This window comes from Hipposideros armiger, unplaced genomic scaffold, assembly GCF_001890085.2.
Source record: "Hipposideros armiger isolate ML-2016 unplaced genomic scaffold, ASM189008v1 scaffold_138, whole genome shotgun sequence".
Classification (NCBI taxonomy): domain Eukaryota; kingdom Metazoa; phylum Chordata; class Mammalia; order Chiroptera; family Hipposideridae; genus Hipposideros; species Hipposideros armiger.
The window spans coordinates 3,344,908-3,365,574 of record NW_017731488.1 but is presented as its reverse complement, the minus strand read 5'-3'; the positions used below and the strand labels follow the sequence as shown (position 1 = coordinate 3,365,574).

Here is a 20,667-nt window from a genome sequence, read left to right as displayed (position 1 = left end):
TGACACAAAAATTTAATGCATTCTAGGAACTGAAAAGGATTCTCGTGGCTGAAGAGGAAGAAGGCCCAATGGACTAGAGAGGTGGGCAGGGTCCAGGCACACAAGGCCTGGCGGGCCATGGCAAGGCATTTGGATTTTGTTATTCTTTATTATTAATGTACTTTATTTTATTTTTATTGTTCCAAGCAAAATGGGAGGTAAGCCATTAGAGAGTTTTAAGCCATTTGCCCAATTTGTATTTCAAAAGCAGCAGTTTTGTTCTTCCAATCATTTGCTTCCTTGGTCATTGATTCTTGAATTTCTTCATTCATTCTTTAATTTTACTTTCAATTATTTATTTCTTCATTGGCCTGTCACTTGTTCATCTGTTAATTCCTTTGTTCCTTGAATAATTCATGCATTTCTATGCCCAGAAAGCCTGTGACACTGTGCCAGACCCCAGGAGGGCACTGGGACATTGACAAGAGCCAGACCCAGACCTTGCCCTTGAGGAAAACGCATCTCACACCTCCACACCTTGGAAACCAGGCAGAAGGTGCTGAGTGTTCTGCTGGGGATGGGGGTGGCAACCAGGGATGGCCTCCTGAGGAGTCAGATCTTGAAGGATGACAGAGAAAGCCTGATAGATTTGGGGGACACCTCCCCCTCCCCCATAGGGACAGGGATCCATCTCTTTCATCTCTGTGCTCCCTAAGCTTGGCACCTGACAGGCAATGGTAAATGTTTGTTTGTTCATTGAACACGTGGACCAATGGCGAGTCAGGGAGTGCTTGATGGTGGAGAAGATGGTGCCCAGCAAGCGTGAGGCCATCCTTCCCAAGTTCCTGCACCTTCACCTCCTTCCCTGTGTCTTTCTCCCCATTCCTTCTTCCATTTTCCTAAGGAAAAGCATTCTTACCTGCATTCCACCATACTCTGTCACCACTCAGTCACATTGGGGTACACCTTAGTGCATGCACAAGTGCGCGCGCACACACAGGCATTCACACACATCCCTATTTCACACATGCATAATGTGTACCAGTTGTTGATTCCCAAATTGCAGTCATGGTGTTCACTGATTACAATTACGTGCGCATGCGTGCGTGTGCACACACACACACACACACACACACACACACACCCTGTACTTATGCACCCTCCCTGCCTCCCACCATATTCCAACACACACACTTCTCCACCAAACAGCCCTCCCACACACATCTTTTCCTCCCCAGACAGGAAGGACTTTCCTGGTCCTTGATTTAAGGCTAAAAAAGTAACAGTGGCCAGAGGGGGGGATTGAACCCCAGATTGAGGGGGTTCAGGGACCCTTGCTAGTTGGAAAGGCTGGAACTGTGATACAGGAAGATACTCAGTTTTTCTAAAACTTGGGTGTGGGGGGAGGCTGACACCCTTCCCTTCCCTCAGTATGGCCTGATGGCTGATTGCTCTGAAAAGCACTTTCCTAAGGAGAGGGTCTCCTGCTGCTCCCACTGTCAGACATCCCTGTGTCCCCAGTGCCCAGCAGCCCCTGAGGATGGCAAGGCATGGTGACTGGATCTAAAGTGGCTCTGGTGACAGCAGTGTGAGGTCAACTGGCTGTGAGAATTTGGATAAAACCTATCCTCATTTGGTCCTCAGTTTTCAGAGCTGCAAGAGGGGGGCTTCAATGATAGAGAAAAGCCCTGTTAACCTCAAATACAATGATTCTAAAAGAGCAGGTGCTTCTGGGTGGGGGGAGGAACCTGTCCCTTTGGAAGAGGCACTTAAGAAGGCTGTGCTGGGGGTTCAGGTCTGCGTGGAGGAGCTGGGGTGGGAGAGCCGACCCGGGTAACCGAGGCGGAAAGTGGGGGTGGGCGGGCCTGGGATTTGAGGGCCCCTCCCCGCTGCTGGCAGCTTGGGGCTGGGGCGTGACTGCGAGTTCTCCCTGCTGCCACCGCCGTCGCGCCGCTGCGGCTGCAATAAGAGAAGTCCGAGACGGCTTCCTCCTCCCTGCCCAGAGGGGCGGCGGTCAGAACCCCAGTTTTCTCCCTCCACTCGTCCGCACTTGTGGCTGCTGGGAGCCCTGCTGGCTCGCCCTGAGGTTCGTCAGAAGCGGCCTCCCCAGGGACCAGGTAGGCGGCCGTCAGGTGGGGCTGGAGAGACAGCGCGGTGCCCCGCCCCTGGCCCGCCCGCGGCCCTGGAGGGAAGGCGAAGTGAGATAAACCTGAATTTAGGTAAGGGAGTTGAGGGAGTTGAGGGCCAAAGGGGCCCCACCCCGAAAAGAAGCTAAGGAGGAAAACAGGAGACCTGGAGAGTACGACTGATAACACGTAGGAGAGAGGGGTGAGGGACTATATGGAAAGCATACAAAAGGGACCCCCAAAAAAAGTCTGGTGGGGAAAACGTTGGGAACCTGTTCAGTGAGATAGATAGAATTTAGGAAGGAGGCTGAATCGGGGGGGTGAGACTAAGGGGACCCCCAAAAGGGGCTGGGGGAGAAACTGAGGGAACCTTGAAAGTGAGGGTTTGGGGAGAAGCTCCCCTGGGAGAGGCGAACCAGGTGAGGGGACTGGGAGGATCAGGTGTGGGAGTTTGCTGGAAGGGGGTTAAGGAAAACCATTTGTGGAGGATGCAGAATATAGCGCGTAATTCCGGGGGTCCATGAAGTACCCCAATCTGTAATCGGCAGAAGTCGGGGGTGAGGCCTGTAGCCAGCCAGGAAGGGAGCGGAGGCGGCTACCAATCAGCCCCCTCGACCCTCCGGACCTCGCACTGGTGGGCGGGTTGTGGATGGAGAGGGGACCCCTTCAAGGCGCTAAAGGCGTGGGTCCGGGCTTCCTGGGGAAGTTCCCGCCCTCAGCAGGGATAGGCCTTTCTGGGTGCCCCTTCCCCGCCCGCAGTGGCGGTCTCGGTCCACGTTCCCCTCGGGATCCGGGAATTGCTGGCTGCCCCGACGGAAATCCTGCCTTTGACCGCGATTGCCGGGAGGGGCTGTCACCATGGCAACAAGAGGGCGGAGAGGCAGAGCCCAGTGCTTGGCTACTGTAGCGCACACTGCCCTCGCAGTCCCCTTTGGCCACCCCCTCCGCCCCTATTTTGGGTCCTCAGTCGGAGGCGGGCAGCCGAACTGAGGAGTAAAGCGATGATGCTCCGTGTTCAGGGATCCTGAGGTGGGCGATCTGCAGCTTCAGGAACTCAGGCAGACTGGGCCCTTGATTGCTGTGCGACTTTAGGCAAGTTATGGGGCGTCTCTGGGCCTCATTTTCCTCATTTGAATTATAGGGGGAAATTATTTGTGTCCCTACCCAGACCCTACATCCACCTCATCTCCAGTCATGAGAATCAGGTGCAGAAAGCAGTTTTTGCCCAGTGAGCTGGAGGGGTTAAGAGTTATTTATCACTGACCCCAGGGAACCTCCCCTTCACCTTCTCAAAAACACGTAGCGGGACCAGAAAGCCTGACAGGGCCTCCAGGGTCCAGCACACAGCTGACGTCTAATAAATAAATGTTTGTGATCTGTTGAGGGACCGTCAGCAGGTTTGAAATTTGTCCCTAACACCCACGGTGCCACACCCAGTGATTCTGAGTCCTTTTGCCTCCTTCCATTGTTGGTGGTGGTAGTGGGAGAGCAGAGCTCTGTCCCCACTTCACGGACGGAGAGATGGAGGTTTGGGAGTGAATGACTGACAGGGCCAACAGTAGGGACCCAGAGTCCAGGGCATTTTGTCCCCGATGTGGTGAAAGAAGTAGCCAGAGCTGAGGCTTGAGTTCCCTCCTCATCCCTACCAAATCCTATGTAGCCTTCTGGAGAGGGGAGTGGGTGAAGGGGGACTGATACAAGAAAATAAAGGGCGCATGGGCTTCATGGCTGGCTTCTGCTCCTCAGTGGGTGTGAAGCTGTGAGTCGGGGTGTGAGAGCAAATGTGAGCATTTGAGCTTTGAGTGAATGAACATGAGCATTTGAACAAATGTGTGGGTATTTGGGTGTTCTCTGCAGCCACCTGGGGCTGATGTGGAGAAGGAAGTGGCCAGACCTTGAGAGGCTGAGTAGTGGGGCCCTAGAGCTGAAGGGGGAGTCAGGGCCCTTCCAGCTGGCCTGAGGGGGAACCCGGGGAGGGGGCTTCCTGCCTGGCCACACTGTGGAATCTAAATTCCTGTTCCTTAGCTCCTCCTGGACCACATATGCCTCCCAGCTCCCAAGAATCTCAAGTCCCTAAAGACCCCTGTTTTAGAGGCTCATGGGTGTGTTTTCAGCAACAGATGAGAAACCACTTTTACCCACAAGAAGTGGAGAAAACTCAGCTGACACCCTCAGGACCTTATGGAGGGTAAAGCTAGTGTGGCAAAGATAGGTACCCTCCCCCTCCTTGCCCCACCCCTCCCTTTCCCTCCTCCTCACACCTGGCCCCACCAAGGCAGTAGAGTCAGAATGGGGTAGGTCTTCACCTATGGGTGTTCTGGGGTGGGGTGGTAAGGCCTCAAGAAAGCCTGGTGTGAGATGGTTGAAGGGTCTATGAGAGGTGGGAGCCTCAGTGAAGGAGAAGAGGGCTCAGTAAGGGCACTGGCGCTCCATGAGGGGTAGAGTGTCTCAGTGAGGGATGGAAGCCATCAGTTAGGAAGGTCAGGTCTTGATGATGAAAGGGATGCCGTGGGGCTGAGACTTGCACCCTGCCCTTCCAGCCCTGGCCTGTCCCTGACACCCCTAGAGCCTCGGGGAGAAGCCGGAACTCTTGCAGGATGGTGGTTTCCTGCCTGCTGCCCAAAGTCCCAGTTCCCTTTTGGTGAAACCCCCCAGGCCGCTTGGGCCAGCTCAGCCCGCCCACATCACCCTGGGAACTTCTCTTTCTTCTCAGCCTGGCCACTCCTCCTCCTTCTGCCTTGGAGGGGGCCTTCCTCAAGGGAAAGGAGTAGAAGTGAAAGTTCACTGAGCACCTACTATGTGCCTGATGTTTTCAGGGGCTTGACCACATTTAATGCTCAGAAGCAACCTCATGAGGTAGAGATTTATATTCCTATTTTCTGGGCAAAGAAACTGCAGCTCAGAGAGGTGAAGTGACTTACCCAATGTCTCAAGCTAGTTGTCAGACCAGGTAGAATTTGCACCTAAACCTGTCTCCAGATCCCACAGATACTTGGCAGGGGTTGGGGAAAAACAGGACATCCTGGGTCTACATCAAAACCCTGATATGGCTTTGGGAAGTGTGGCCCTCAAGAAAGGATGAGTGAGCCAGGGGTTCCTATGTCCAAGACTAGGGGTAGGAAGGAGGCAGGTTTCCTGCTGGGTGGCCAGCTGCCATCTGGGCAGCAGTGGTGTGTTCTGTTGGCCAGAGGCTGGGTAGGAAATATGATGTTCTCCAGTCAGGGACAGCATGACCTCCTGCTCAGGCTTTGGAGAACACAGCCATGGTGCCGGGAACAGAATTCTGGGACTGAATTAATAGTCCTGGCTTTGAATCCCCTGTCTGGCTATTTGACCTCCAGCAAGTCATTTCCCCCGCTACACACAAGAGGGAGGGTGGACTGATTAATGGTCCCTGGGGGCCCTTCTAGCTTTGCTGCTTGTGGTTCTCAGCCTCACTTAGCCACTGCACTCTGGGCAAGAGCCACATCTCTTCAAGCCTTCCCAACAACTGCACAGAAGGTACAGATGCAAAAATTGAGGTTCAGCGGGCTATGTCATTCACCCCAGGTCCCAGAGTTCGGGAGGGCCACACAGAGGAGATGTTGAAGGCTGGAGCACCATATTCCAGGGTTACACCTCAGCTCTGACACCCACAGCCTGATTTTTTATTCAGATGAGCCTCTGGAAGCCGCCTCCTGTCAACCAAACATTCAAGAGACATATTCATTAACAGACTCAAGTCCCTACCTATAAAATACGGGTAATAATAAAACCCACCTCGTAGGGCACTCAGTGAGATCATGCATGGAAATTGCTTGGTACAATGCCGGGCACTAAATAGGTGTTCAGTAAATCAGCATTTTAAAACTAATAGTTATAGTCACCCAGACTTCTAGGAAGTCAAATTACTCTCCAAAGAATTGGTGGCACTAGTAGAGATCCGAGCTAGGCCAGGACAGACAGCTGGGGAGGAAGGAACTATTTTCCTGTGAACGCCTGAGCAGAGAGGACCCAGCCTGCTCTCTTTTCTGTCTTTGTTTCTTTAGTTCTGTCTCTGACTCTTTCTCTTCATCTCTGCCTTTCTCTTTTTCTGTCTCTGTCTCCCTGTCTGTCTCTCTACTCATTTCTGTCTCGGTCTCTTTCTCTTTGTTTCTTTCCAGCAGTGAAGTGCTGGAGCCAGCTAGTTCTGGCTCCGGGGAGCTGATTCTGCAAATCTCTTTCCAGCTCCACATTCAGGAAGCCACTTTGGTAACCTGAAATCGGCAATGGTGGGAATATTTACACCATGGAAATCAGCAAATGCTACAAATCAGGGCCTTTTTTTTTTTCCTTTTAAGGGTCAGTATACCAACACATCAGACTGGGTTTCTCTTTGTCTCTCTGTCTGCATTTATGTCTCTCTGTATCTCTCAGTATCTGCCTTTTCTTTTTCTGTCTCTCCCCATCTCTGTCCTCTGACAAAGCCATATGAGCATGGTCACATTCAGTGTGGCCCCCTCACTGCCTTGGGTCATGCGGATGCCAGACCTTGTGCCCCATACCCTCACCCATATCCCCTAACTCCCTCAACATACTGCTGCTCAGAGGACCAGGCCTAGCCCCAGGCGGTGGTCCCCATCAGGCCTGGGAGTACAAATTCCTGAGAGCTAACCCTGCTGCCTGCTGCCCATGGCGTCAGACCTGCCAGGGCTCTTCCTCAGCCCACAGGGCCCCTCTGCTTCCTTCTCAGAGGCTGACAGCTTCTGAATCCCCACCCCATTCCAGGCATGCAGAATTCCCGGCTCCCCTTAGGCTGATTTTAAAACATTGTGGTAACATGTACCCAAGTGGCAGAGGTGGTATAAGTTTGTGTCTCTTATAGAGGGGAGTTCTGTGTGAGTCTGGACCTCGGAGAGGGCTATGTATATCTCTCTCTGTCCCTGCGGGGGCTCCATGCATCTGTGCATGTTTGTAGGAATGTCTGTAATGATCCATGTCTGTGACCAGGCAATGGAAAGAAGTGGTTCAGATTCTAGAGCTAAATGCCAGGACACATCAACTGTGTGAACTTGGGCAAGTTTCTAAATCTCTCTGTGCCTCAGTTGCCTTATCAATACTACTACTACTACTACTACTACTACTACTACTACTAATAATAATAATAATAATAATAATACTCACCACATAGGATTGTTATGAGAATAAAAGGAGGCAATAGGTGTAAAGTGTTTAAAGCAGTGGCTGGCACATAGTAAGTGCTATAAATTCTGTATATGTTATTCTTTTTTTTTAATTGGGGAATTGAGGGGATGGGAACAGTGCTGGGGAAGTGGGGGAAGGGGAACAGACAAGTTGCTCTCCTTTTTGTTCTTCAATCTAGTTGTGGAGGACGTTGCTTCACTGGCCCAAGTTGGCACCATCATTGCGCTCTTCCCGGGTGAGGCAGATCAGTCGCTGGCTTCTGGACGGCCTCTCACTGCGGCTGCTGGCCGCTCACGCTGGCTGCTGGCTGCTCACACTGGCTGCTGGCTACACATGGTAGCCCATGGCAACCCACTGCAGCAGGGGTTGCAGCCTACGCCATCGCCAGCGACTCACAGCAGCCCAGCTCCAGGTTGAGCTATTGTTCAGCATCTTAGCTGTAGAGGGCATTGTCACTGGCCCTCATATGTGGGATCCAAACCAGGGCCCTCTGGCGTCCCAAGTCAGCTCTTCTTAACCAACGTGCCACTCAGCCGGCCCCTGTATATGCTATTCTTGTGGAGAAGCTCTGTGTGTGTGTGTGTGTGTGTGTGTGTGTGTGTGTGTAGATGGGTGAGGGCTGGAGGTGTGTGTATATGGGGGTGTAGGTATCCTTGAAGATGTATGCATCTGTGAATCTGTACAGAGGAGCTCAGAGGAGCTGAGGTAATACGTGTGTCTGAGAATGTGTCAGGAGGGCTGTGTGAATGTGGGTATAGGCCCTGTGTGCCACTTGAGATAAGCACATATCTTCTTATGAGAAGACCTCCATTCTCACCCTGTAACCGTGTTGTCATCTTACTCCCATCTGTCCCCTCAGTGCCTGAAAGGCTTGGATGCCACCCCCACTTCCATTCTCTCCCTGGCCCTAAACCAGCCCTGTGACACCCTGGAGCCTTTCAGACACAGTGGTTTTGCCTCAGGGTATGGGTCTTGAGGTGACGTCTCTGCAATGGCTTAGTGAACAAAGGCTATTTTAGGTTTCGCACCACAGCCTGCCTCACAGTTCACCACATGAGTGTCAGCACCCCTCTTCTAGGGGAGGACAATTACCATGAAAGGTGAGAAGGGCTGTTAGGGCTAGAGTAGGGTCAGGGCACTGATGTGACAGAGCCATCGTCTAGGCAGCTGGACCTGGTGGATCCAGGAAGGCTTCCTGGAAGAGGTGAGTGGTGCTTGGTAGGAGGGGCAGGACTCAGAGAGAAGAGGAGGAGTATATCCATAAGGGGAACTGGACTTGGGGGTCAAGAAAAACAAGGCAGTGACCTTTGGGCCGTCTGGGGGAAAATCAGTGTTTACTGGGTTGACCCTACCCTACAACTTTCCATTCCTCTCACATCTCAGGAAACTGAGCTTTCTCTCCAGCAGTTCCTCTCTGAGTGTTGCAATGGCAGAGTTTCTGGTGGGGTGTGGGGAGCCCTTGCTCAATGGCCTGCCAGCCTGTTACTCAGGGGACACAGTTACCAGGAAAGTCTTGGCTCATTGGGGGACTCCCCAAGGGATCCTGTGGCCCTGGCTTCTGATCTGGGCCTTTCCCTGATGTGAGGATAGGAGCAAGCTCTGGAAGTAGGTGTTCACCTTCACTCTGCTACCAGATGTAGCTCTGGGCTGCTGGGGTTTACCCAGCTCAGGCTGGGGGCAGAGGCATCGTCCGAAGGAAGGGCTTGTTTTTAGGAGACAGTGACTGGCAGCCCAAGAGCATGCCTTGATAGAAATGCCTTGATGAGCATGGCTTGATAGAAATCCAATTCAAGAGATGGGTCTAACACTAAACTATGAGTGTCCAAGTGTACAAGTCTGTTAGCCTAAGAGGCAGCTTGTGTGTGTGTGTGTGTGTGTGTGTGTGTGTGCGCGCGCGCGCGCGCGCGCGCACACGCGTGCTTGTGCTTGTATGTGCTATTGAGCATCAGAGCTTGAGCTCCTGTGAGAGTTAGTTTGTGTTGGTGTGTTAGTGGTGTTGGTTAGCCCATTCATGCAAGTATATGCTGTGAATGTTGGCATGTGACTGTTGCTGGTGTGTGTGTGTTACTGTATATGGCAGTGTGTTGCTGTGTCAGGTGGATATGAGTGTGAGTCAGTGTGGGTGGTGTGTCCTGTGTGCGGGTGGATATGTAAGTGTGCCAGGGGTGGTGGGAAGGAAAATGAAGGCAGAAGTCATGCTGGGGCGGAGCCCAGGCCTTCTGGCTTCCTGAAGAGGGCAGGAGCTGGCAGCTAGCTTGCAGGAACATTGGCAGAGCCTTCATCTTCCATATCCTTCTGTCTCGCCCTCAGGTCTCTGGCCCCTCCCAAGGACCATGCGGCAGCCCCACTGACCAAGGAATAAGAGCCTGAGGGGTGAGTGGGGAGAGGGGGGTGCTGAGGGCTTTCTGGGTCAGGAAATGGGATGGAGGTAGCCTTCCTGGGCCCCACAACTCCGCACAGCCCCCTCCTCCTACAAGGGCCCTGTTGCTAAGTAACAGATGGGGGAGCCAGAATGAGGCAGCTTGAGAGGCCAGAGGCTGGACCTGCTGCAGGAAATGGCCTTGATCCCCCTCTGCAGGGAATCTCCAGGTGCAGGCACACAGCCCTCACACACACTCACACCAAACACACATCAATACTTAACATGCACATACACAGAGAGACACACACACATATGCACAGAGACATTCACCTGGACTTCCACAGACCCGCACACACAGATATGCACACAGACAGGCACATATACTCCCACACAGGGTTATGCTCATGCACATGATGATGACACACAGACATAGAGGCACCTACTCACACAGACTTGCATGCATAGGGATACACAGACACACATAAACCCTTGCACAGAAACGTGTACATATGTATACACTCATAAGACATGAACACAGAGTCATCACTATAGAGTCAGACACTATGCTTGTTTGTCTTTTGCGTGTCTCTAAGTATTTGTGAGTTTGCTTGTGGGTGTCTCTGTTTGTGTGCAGCCTCTTGTGAACGCGTGTACAAGCAAACTCACAAATACTTAGAAACACACAAAAGACACACAGCACTCTGAAGGGATCACAGATATATAGCATACTGAAGCAATAGGAGGCAAAAATATATACATAAACATAGCAACACTTCAAAGCAGAAAACCAGCCCCACTGAGGATACACATACTCTCTCTAAACACATTAAGGCAGCTGGGAGGTAGAGCCAATGGTGGCCTTGCCCCACCTTTATCCCTCACTAGAGAAGACCCCTCACTCCAGGCCTGAGAAGGGAAGCTGCATGCCTCAGTGTGTGTGTGTGTGTGTGTGTGTGTGCGCGCGCGCGCGCGCGCACACACACGCGCGCGTGCCTGCATATGTACATAGGGTGGCCTATCTGGAAAGGGCCCCCAAGTGAAGCATGACCCCATTCTCTAGCAGGGCACCTGGAATGGGCTGTGTATTCTGCAAGAAGTTTGAGCCGGGGCCAAAGGAGGATGCTGGCCTGGAAAGGGACGTCAGGAGTTACGGGACTTCAGACCGCTATGGCCCTGACCCTACTGAGGCCCGGCCTGTGTCCTCCTTTGCCCATATCCCCAACTACAACAATTTCTCCCCTCAGCCCATCAGCCCCGCCTTCCTCACTGGGGGCACCATCGGGGGCATATCAGGTGAGTTCAGTAGGCTGGCGGCAGGCATTGCCTGGACTCTGGGAGAAGGGAAGACATAGACTTGTCCTAGGAGCCTTCAGTATGATATGGGGGACAGAGCCCTGCTTTCAGTGCGCAGTTGGAGGGAGTGTGTATAGCCCTACCCTCAGAAACTCCAGTCTGAGTGGGAAACATACCTCTGTCCCAGTGTGAAAGAGGAACCCTGATTACAGATGCAAATAGGAAGTCTTGGTGGGGAAGAAGAGGAGTGGGGGAACTGGGGACTCCCTGGGGCGTGGGAAGGATGAACTTGAAGGTGTGTGTCCTGAATCCATGGGGAACCAAGCTGTAGAGCCTGAATCAGAAATCCACTGGACTCCAAAGGCCTTTGGGAAGCAGGGCGCTGCAGTAGAGGGGAGGCACAGCACCTGACTGAGGAGCAGGACTCTGGGGACGCAGCCCTCTTGGTGCCCCTGTCCTATGCTCTACTTTACTGAGTATCCCTCACTCTGCAGGAACTGGGGTGACCCTGTTCATTGCCCTATATGACTATGAGGCCCGGACAGAAGATGACCTCACCTTCACCAAGGGTGAGAAGTTCCACATCCTGAACAACACGTAAGTGACCAGGCCACCCAGTTCAGGTCATAACCTGGGCTGGGAGCAGGACCCAAGGAGGAATTCTACCTGGTCCCTGTCCTCAGAAAGCTCCATTCTAGTTGGGGACACAGATACATGACAATAACAACTCTGGGTGATTGCTACTGGGGGGAGGGGGCATGAGGAACTATAGGCACAGAAAGAATACTAAAGATGGTCTCCAGGGCAGTGGTGATCAGGGCAAGCTTCCTGGAGGAGGTGATTTCTAAGCTGATACTAGAAAAATAAATACACGGTGAAGAAAGGTGAGAAAAGAGGGAGAATGAGAGAGGACTAGAATAAATAATGACTTCTGGAAACCACCTAGTGCTACAGTCTAGGTGGATCATAAAATAAGAGGTACACAACAGAGAGAACAGAAGCTGGAGAGGGCCGTGGGAGTAGATTCTGCCATGTTGAGTTGTCTAGATTTTATCTAGAAGGAAATATGTAGCCACTGGGGAGGGGAGTGGATTTCAGTGGGGAATTGACCTACCTAGTTAGCTATCCACTGCCTACCTGAACTGCTCAGCCCAGCTGAGGAGCCAGAGGAGAAAGCCAAGAAGCCTAGATGTCCCCAAACACATCCCTTCTGCAGGGAATTGTCTCCTAGGGCAGCCGCAGTGGCTGGGAACAAAACAGATAAAAGCCCTGGGGTATGTGTGTCCAAGGTAAGGGATTGGCGGGGCCAGTCTCCACCTGATCCTCTGTGTGGCCCTGCCTGGCCCCAAGGTGCCCCCGAGGCTGGGTTGCTGCTGATCCCCCCTGTTCTGTGCCTGCAGTGAGGGTGACTGGTGGGAAGCTCGGTCCCTCAGCTCCGGACAAACTGGCTACATTCCCAGCAACTACGTGGCCCCTGTGGACTCCATCCAGGCTGAAGAGTGAGTAGGGATTGGGGGGAGCCCAGCCCTATGGATAGGACTCTGGAGTCCAGACTCAAGGTCACCTCTTGGACAAGTCACACCTCCACTCTCTCTCTTTATCTATAATTCGGTAAGGTCATTTTGAGAATAAAAGAAGATAATGATAATAATAGTAGATGGTACTTATCTAGTATGTACTACATTCTGGGCATTATTCAAAGTGCTTTCTATGTATTAACAGAGTTAGAAACTAATATTATCCTGTTTCAAAAAGGAGGAAACTAAGGCACAGAGAAGTTAACTATCCTGCCCAAGTTCACATGACTAGTAAGTAGGTGGAGCTGGTATTTGAACCCCGATAGTCTGGCTGCATTTGCTAAGCATTATACATATGGCCTCTCAGTGATAACAGTGTATGAGCTTTAAAAAATTGTAAGGTGCAGGGCTGGACAAGTGGCTCAGTTGGTTAAGAGCTCGCTCAAGAGTGTGAACTCTGAGCAACAGCGGTTCGAGTCCTGGCCCGAGCTGAGCTGCCAACTGGTGGCAGGATGGCTCAGCTAAAAAAAAAAAAAATTGTAAGGTGCTAAACAAATGCAGGGGGGCATTACTTAGAATTAATTCTACTAAGGAGGCAGGGAATTAGCATTCATGGAGTACCTTTAAATACTTGAGATACTATGACAGGAAATTTACCTACCTTGATTCATTTAATACTATTGTCCCCATTTTACAAATGAGAAAACTGAGGCTCGTAAAAAAATTTTAATCTTCACATATACATACGTATATGGGAAAAGGAAGATTGGAGAGGCTGCAGAGTGAGAGTCACCAGGACTTGGTGACTGATTTGCCACTGAAGTATGGGGAGTGGGAGGACTCCAGGGTGGCCCAAAGTCTTCTTGAGGAATTGGCTGGGTCATGGGGCCATTTGCTAAAGTGGGGAACACAGGAGCAGGTCAGGTTCTGGCAGGGACTTGTCAGGTTCATGGAGAGAAACATCCAGGTGGAGGAGACTGCCAGCAAATAGATTAGGTTGTACTTTGCATGACAGGTGCCCAGCCCATGCCAAGCCAGGCCTCTGAATTAGCCCAAAGGAAGGAGCATCTTCGCCTAATTGGCACTAAGGCTCTTGGTTTCCTTGCTGTGGCTCATGTAGAGGGCACGTCTGGGTTGGGTGGAAATTTGGGACTCTTCAGAGTAGAGATAATAATGAAAGCTGCCTATAGGGGGGTGAAGGAAGAGGGAGGGGAGGGAGGGACATTGGCCCTAGGACCCACCTTTAGAGAAAGCTGCCCTTGAAGGAGAAGGAGCTGCTGGAAAACCAGGCCAGGCCACGCCACAGCAGCCAAGAAGGCATAGGAGAAGTTTCAGGAAATGAGAGGGAGTATCAGAGGCTGCCACTGGATTTGGCAATGGAGGTGACCTTGGTGAGAGAGCTCTCTGTGTGAAGTGGGGTGGAGGCCAGACAGCAGAGCCTGGGAAGGAGTAGGAGGTGAGGAAGTAGAGACCCAAGTGTGAAGTGCTTTTTTAAGTGAAGGGAAGGTGAGAGATATCGCAGAATGTTGATGGCAAGATAGGGCTTAGAACAGTTTCTTTGGGGGAAGGAAGAGATGTAGGCATATGTAGAGGCTGTGGGATGGAGAGGCTGCCGATGAGGCCTTGATTTGAAAACTATGCTAGTTGGTGGAAGACAGGCATCCTGAGCAGAGGGAAGTGGATGGGGTCCAGAGCTCAAGTGGGCCAAGGCCTTCATCTGAGGAGGGTAGCAGGAGGCATGGAGGAGAGAAGGGGTGATGATGCAGAAGATGGCAGGTTGGGAGGCGGGGAGTTCACGCTTGTTTTCACACCCTGGGGCAATGCCCGAGAGGCACTCAGTGCAGTGTCATCCTTAAGAACAGTGTCATGGTTAAGAGTGCAGGCCCTAGAGCAGACCACTTGGGTTCCTATTTCTGGCAACACAGCTTAAGAGCCTGTGGCCTTAGACAAGTTGCTTCACCACAAGGTATCTCAATTTCCTCATCTGTCTAATGGAGGTAAAAATAGTACTTACCTCGCAGCATTGTTATAAGAATTAAATGAATACATGCATGTATTAAAGCAGAGCCTGACACAAAATAAGTGCTGTTATTACTATATTAATTATTAAGGAAGTAGCGAATGTCATGGGTGGGGGTGGGGGCAGAGCTTTGAAAAAACTTGGCAATGTGTCTTGTCTATACAGTCCATCAACAGTTCCTCCTTCCCCATCCTGCCCACCCTCCGGGACATTCCATTTGCCAATGCCTTCCCCTGTTTTTCAAACTGTGTCTAATACCCAGGTGTGGATTGACAATCCCAGCGATCACTGAGGCTACCAACTCCCTTGTTTTGAAAACTATTGGGTTGTCGGAAAAGTCATAACGCATTTTTCCAACAAAAAAACATAGAATAAATACGTCATGACTTTTCCGACAACCCGATATGCTCCTTTTAATTGAGCCCAAGATGGTCATGGCGCAATTTAATGATCAAATGACATCTGAGTCTTCTACAGCACCTGTGGTCACTTCAACTCCCCAGTATACTTTCACAGTTGGTTTGAGGCTACAATTCGGTCCCAAGAAGACTATCTGAGAGAGCAGGGATGCTTGAGGTCTGAGGCTGACGTTGCGACTTAGAACAACATCCAAATTTAGAGTGGGGGAAAAGCAGCAGTCAAAGCCGGCCAGGAGCAATCAGAAAGAGAGGAAGAGAAGCAGGAAAGGGTGTCATTCTGGAAGTCAAAGGAGAAAAGGGTTTGGGAGTGGGTGTGCGGAGAAGCATCTGAGTAATTGCTTGGGGTGGTGGGAAAAGAACTAGGGTGGGCGGCAAAAGATTTCCAGTAGAGCTCATCAGCTGGCCTGTGGGTAGCTCACTTCCCCTCTCCCAGCCTCAAATTCCTCATCTGTAAAATGAACCCATGAGGGGCAGTAATGAGATGGACTAATGGACTGGTTGGCACCCTGATCACTGGTGACTGGGATTCTACCAATTTTAAGAGAAACCCAGAGAGTGGAAAGGAGAAGCTTAACCTTACTGGGCACCTACTGTGTGCCAGGCATTCTAATTCCCCTTCTCTGTGATCTTCATCATCAGGCTGTGAAGCAAGTGCCCTTTTAAGGGTGAGGACATTGAATCTCGGCTTATGAGGTGACTTTTCCAGGAGGCTGAGTTGGGGATTGAACTGGGTATACCTGACTCTTGTTGGCCCTTCCCAACAGGTGGTACTTTGGAAAGATGGGGAGGAAGGAAGCAGAGAGACAGCTGCTCTCGCCAGGCAATCCCCGGGGAGCCTTTCTCGTTCGGGAGAGCGAGACCACCAAAGGTGGGGACTGCATTGGCTGGCCCTGGACCCGGACAGCCTAGCCATTAGGGTGGGGCTAGGAGCAGTGGGGTGGGGCTTGGCTCAGGGCCAAGACTGGGACAGGGTGGAGCGACAGAGCTAAGACTGGGAGTGGGTTCAAGGGATGCAGCCGTCCAACTCAGTGTCCTCAGCCTTTTGGGCCTCTCCTGGTTTCCACACTGGGGACAGGGAGGAAAGTAGGCAAAAAGGTGACTCTTCTCTACAGGCGCCTACTCCCTGTCCATTCGGGATTGGGACCAGGCCAGAGGCGATCACGTGAAGCATTACAAGATCCGCAAGCTGGACACAGGTGGCTACTACATCACCACGCGGGCCCAGTTCCAGTCGGTGCAGGAGCTGGTACAGCACTACATTGGTAAGGGTGGGCCCTTGGGGCTGGCATGTGCTGAAGATGGCTGACCCAACCCACTGAGACTGAGGCCCAGAGAAGGAAAGGGTCTCCCAAAGCAGGAATGGCTGACCAAGACTAGAACCCAAGTGTCTGGACTTGTACCAGGATATTGCTCTGTAGGATTCCAGAGGAAACCAAGGCCTGAGGCCATCTATGGCCAAACGGCGCCCCTAATGTCTGAGCTGGTTAGGAGGCAGAATAGGACTGACTTGGAGGATGGGCTTCAGGGCTGAGGGGAAGGTGAGAATCATGCCCAGGTTTCTGCTTTAGTTAGTTAGGACAAGGATGAGGTCCATGTAAGGGCCACATGTCCACATTTTTGTCTGGAACCCTCAACTCTATTTCCACCTGTCAGAATCCCACCTGATCCTTGGAGGCCCAGCTGGAGGCCACCTCCTATGGGAAGGCCTCCAATCCTTACAGGGATCATCTCTCCCTCTTGGAGCCACCTCCTTCCCTGGGTGGATTGCCTTCTGTCTTGGCCTATGACTTCACCTGTGGCCTAGTTCCTTATCACTGATCTTGGAGGCTGGGGTGGGATGAGGGATGTGCGGGCTGTCCTGGCCCACCTGTGACCTCCAACACCCCTCTCCCCAGAGGTGAACGATGGGCTGTGCCACCTGCTCACGGCAGCCTGCACAACAATGAAGCCACAAACTCTGGGCCTGGCCAAGGATGCCTGGGAGATCAGCCGAAGTTCCATCACGCTGGACCGCTGGTTGGGCACTGGCTGCTTCGGGGATGTGTGGCTGGGTATGGAAGTACCTGGGGATGGGGCTGGGGCTCGGGGCAGGCTTGAAGGCTTGGGTTGGCAGGGAGCGCGTCCTGACTAGCCGCGGGCGCCCTGTAGGCACATGGAACGGCAGCACGACCGTGGCAGTGAAGACGCTGAAGCCGGGCACCATGTCCCCGAAGGCCTTCCTGGAGGAGGCGCAGGTCATGAAGCTGCTGCGACACGACAAGTTGGTGCAGCTGTACGCTGTGGTGTCGGAGGAGCCCATCTTCATCGTGACGGAGTTCATGTGCCATGGTGAGGGGCGGGGTCAGAAGGCGGAGTCAGGGGGAGGGCAGGATTTGGGGCAAGTTGAGGTGCATGTCTCTGGGGGAGGAACCTGGGTGGAAACCTGTCATTGGATGAGGAACAATGGGCAGTCCGAGCGAGCTGGGAGTGGGGGCGGGGCCAAGTTATTCAAGGTGGGGTCTGGGCCTGTAGGCGGAGCCTCTGTCGTAGGGGGAGGGGGTAGTCAGCTGGTGGGCGGGGTTTGTGAAAGTGAGATCTGTAATGAGGAAGGGTCTGGGGTTGAGTCTGACTGGGGTGAGTCTAGGGAAGCTAGGTGGAAGAGAAGAAACGAGATGTGGACAGAGTCTGGGTGTCTGCAGGAGCCGGGCCTGGGAGAGATCTGTGAGGGGCTGAGGCACTTGGCGGGATCCTGAGTGAGGGTGGATCTAAATGAGAGGACTGGGAGCAGGGGGCGGGGCCAAGGAGATGGGTTCTGGATGGGGGCGGGGCTAAGAAAGAGAAGGCTAGCCTGGAGCTGGGAGTAGGGTCTTGCTGCTGATTTTCTGGGTTCTTCTCCCCAGGTAGCTTGTTGGAGTTCCTCAAGGATCGGGAGGGCCAGGATTTGAAGCTGCCCCAGTTGGTGGACATGGCAGCCCAGGTAAACTGGGATAGCAGCCTTCAGTTCTCAGACTCCCCCTCCTATTAACCTTCCACAAATCCTTGTGCCCTCAAACACCTAGCCTACCCCTGATGTGCAGCCCCACCCACTGTATCAGCTGTGAGACCTGAGGCAGGGCACTGCCTGTCTCTGAGCCTCAGTCTCCTCATCTGGAAAGTTGGTTTTTCACATGATCCATCAAACAAGCCATGGTGTTTTCATCTCTCCATATCTTGGCCCCCAGGTAGCTGCAGGTATGGCCTACATGGAGCGCATGAACTACATCCACCGAGACCTGAGGGCAGCCAACATTCTCGTGGGGGAGCGGCTGGTATGCAAGATCGCTGACTTCGGCCTGGCCCGTCTCATCGAGGATAATGAGTACAACCCCCGGCAAGGTGCCCTGCCTCACCCCACCTTGGGGCCCCACATACTCAGGAGCCCTTCCCCGTCCCAGACCATCTGGGACACTCCCATCCTGATGTAGTGTAAGAGGCGACTCTGTGTTCAAATCCTCCACTTACCAGCCACATGGTCTCGGGCATCACCTAACTTCTGTGAGCTGTCTGGTCTCATCTGTAAAATGAAAATATTCAGACAACAGTAAGACAACAAATATTTATCAAGCACCTACTATGTGCCAGGTACTGCTACAATTCTCAAGGGAAAGACAGTAAAGTGTGATAGTGTGAACTTTGTAGCCAGAATGCCTGGGTATGAATCCTAACCACTTAAAAGTGGTGTGGGCTGCATAAGTTACTTAACTACTTAATGCCTCCTTTTCCTCATCTGTACAATGGGGATAATAATAGTATGTACCTCGTGAGCTTTTGTGAGGGTTAAATTAATTAATGCATGCAAATCACTTAAAATAGTGCCTGGCATGTAGTAAAGGCTATACAGCAGGACCTCAAATAATGTCATTTCGTTCAACATTGTTTCATTATAACACTGATGAGAAAAAAAACATTGATTTCCCACTGGGACCACTGTCTATGTGGAGTTTGCACATCCTCCCTGTGTCTGCGTGGGTTTCTCCAGTTTCCTCCTTATCTCAAAGCTGTGTACAGGAGGTGAATGGGCATGTCTATATTAGCCCAGTCTGAGAGTGTGGGTGTGAGTGGCCCTGCGATGGAAGAACATTCTGTTCAAGGTGCAGAGTCTTGCCTTGAGCGTTGAGCTGCCTGGAGAAGCTCAGGCTACCCATGACCCTGAACTTGGAATAAGCGGGTTGGAAAATAATTATCTTACTTGTTTTTATTCACCTTTCTTTAATGTATGTATAGCTCACATTGATTTCATTGTTTAATATTAGAAGTTTTGAGTCTTTATTTAGAAGTCTGGTGATGTTTTTGTGACCAGAAATATGCCACAGGAACTTAACTCTTGTTTATATCAATTATTAGCTTTGGGTAAAATTGGTTTCATTATATGTTGTTTCTCTTAAAGTCTCACTTTCCAAGAACCTATTGATGACATTAAGTGAGGATTTACTGTACAAACATTAGGTGTTATTACCATGAGAATTACAATGTTTGTAAAGTGCCCTGCACTATGCTAGACACACAGTAAGTGCTGGCTAGATACTGGGTCTTTCTGTTATGCCCAGGGACCTCTGTGCTCAGAGATCCCAACCCTAAAGACACCATTCTAATCCAGCTGTTCCCAGGGACCTCCTTCACTAACTTTTCCTTCTCCCCCAATCTCTCCAGGGACCAAGTTCCCTATCAAGTGGACAGCCCCAGAAGCTGCCCTTTATGGCAAATTCACCATCAAGTCAGATGTGTGGTCCTTTGGGATCCTGCTCACTGAACTCATCAGCAAGGGCCGAGTCCCTTACCCAGGTTTGCTGGGGAATAGGGAGATGGAAGGGTGGTCATGGGGAAGGACTTCCTTCTGGCTGCCTCTCTGGGAGGGGCTAGGCCCTGTGACTGACAGAGTCCTTCCCTCCAGGCATGAGCAACCGGGAAGTGTTGGAACAGGTGGAGCACGGCTACCACATGTCATGCCCCCCAGGCTGCCCAGCATCTCTGTACGAGGCCATGTTGCAGACCTGGCGTCTGGACCCAGAGGAGAGACCTACCTTCGAGTACCTGCAGTCTTTCCTGGAGGACTACTTCACCTCCACAGAACCCCAGTACCAGCCTGGAGATCAGACATAGCCCATTTGGGCATCAGCAACCTCTCTGGGAGTGCCCACCAGCCTCTTCCAATCCCCAGGGTTCTGGTCCCAAAGCCCCCAGGCTTAGAACCCTATATCCTAGCATGTCAGAGCACGCCAGTTGCTTTGATGCCATTGAGGGCAACCCACTGATTTTAAAGATGGGCAAATCGAGGCTCAGAGATCATTCCTCACCCACTCTGGCCCCAGGCGCCATTTCTCTCCTTCCACCTTAGGCCCCTACATGCCTCTACTCTTTTTGCACACACACACAAATGCTCAGACCCTGTCTAGTTATTTACAAAACTGCATATCCTGGGCTGGCCGAGTGGCTCAGTTGGTTAAGAGCTCGCTCAAGAGCGTGAGCTCTGAGTAACAGCAGTTCAATGCCCGGCCCGAGCGGAGCTGCCGCTGAGCTGCCAACAGGTGGCAGGATGGCCCAGCTAAAAAAAACAAAAAAAACCAAAACTGCATATCCTTTCTCTCACTTATCTCTCATCTCTGCTTAGGAAAGGTTCTGAGAGATAGGGTTCAAATTTCATCTCTACCTACCCTGTCATCCCACCCTGGTCCAGGACCCCGGAATTCACCTCCTACCCAATTCTCTTGTGTCTGTAAGTTACAAAGATAGGGAAAGACTTTCCTGGATCCCTTTCCTGCTGGACGTTATA

At 51.9% G+C, this 20,667-nt stretch overlaps 1 protein-coding gene across 4 annotated transcripts; it reads left to right on the top strand.

The window, feature by feature from the left end:
* The first annotated feature begins 1,904 nt into the window (after positions 1-1,904).
* FGR (FGR proto-oncogene, Src family tyrosine kinase) lies at positions 1,905-20,387 on the top strand. Of its 4 annotated transcripts, none has more exons than XM_019650278.1 (13): positions 1,905-2,096; positions 9,579-9,641; positions 10,694-10,923; positions 11,418-11,520; positions 12,324-12,422; positions 15,644-15,747; positions 15,992-16,141; positions 16,775-16,930; positions 17,028-17,207; positions 17,759-17,835; positions 18,080-18,233; positions 19,548-19,679; positions 19,789-20,387. In XM_019650278.1, exons 3-13 carry the CDS (start codon positions 10,704-10,706, stop codon positions 19,995-19,997), a joined length of 1,584 nt encoding a protein of 527 aa, XP_019505823.1. In that variant the 5' UTR covers positions 1,905-2,096; positions 9,579-9,641; positions 10,694-10,703; the 3' UTR covers positions 19,998-20,387. The 4 variants fall into 4 exon arrangements, with proteins under 4 accessions (XP_019505823.1, XP_019505821.1, XP_019505824.1 ...); XM_019650276.1 differs by having other exon boundaries at positions 10,691-10,923; XM_019650279.1 differs by lacking the exon at positions 1,905-2,096 and adding an exon at positions 2,154-2,172.
* The last annotated feature ends 280 nt before the right edge of the window (positions 20,388-20,667 follow it).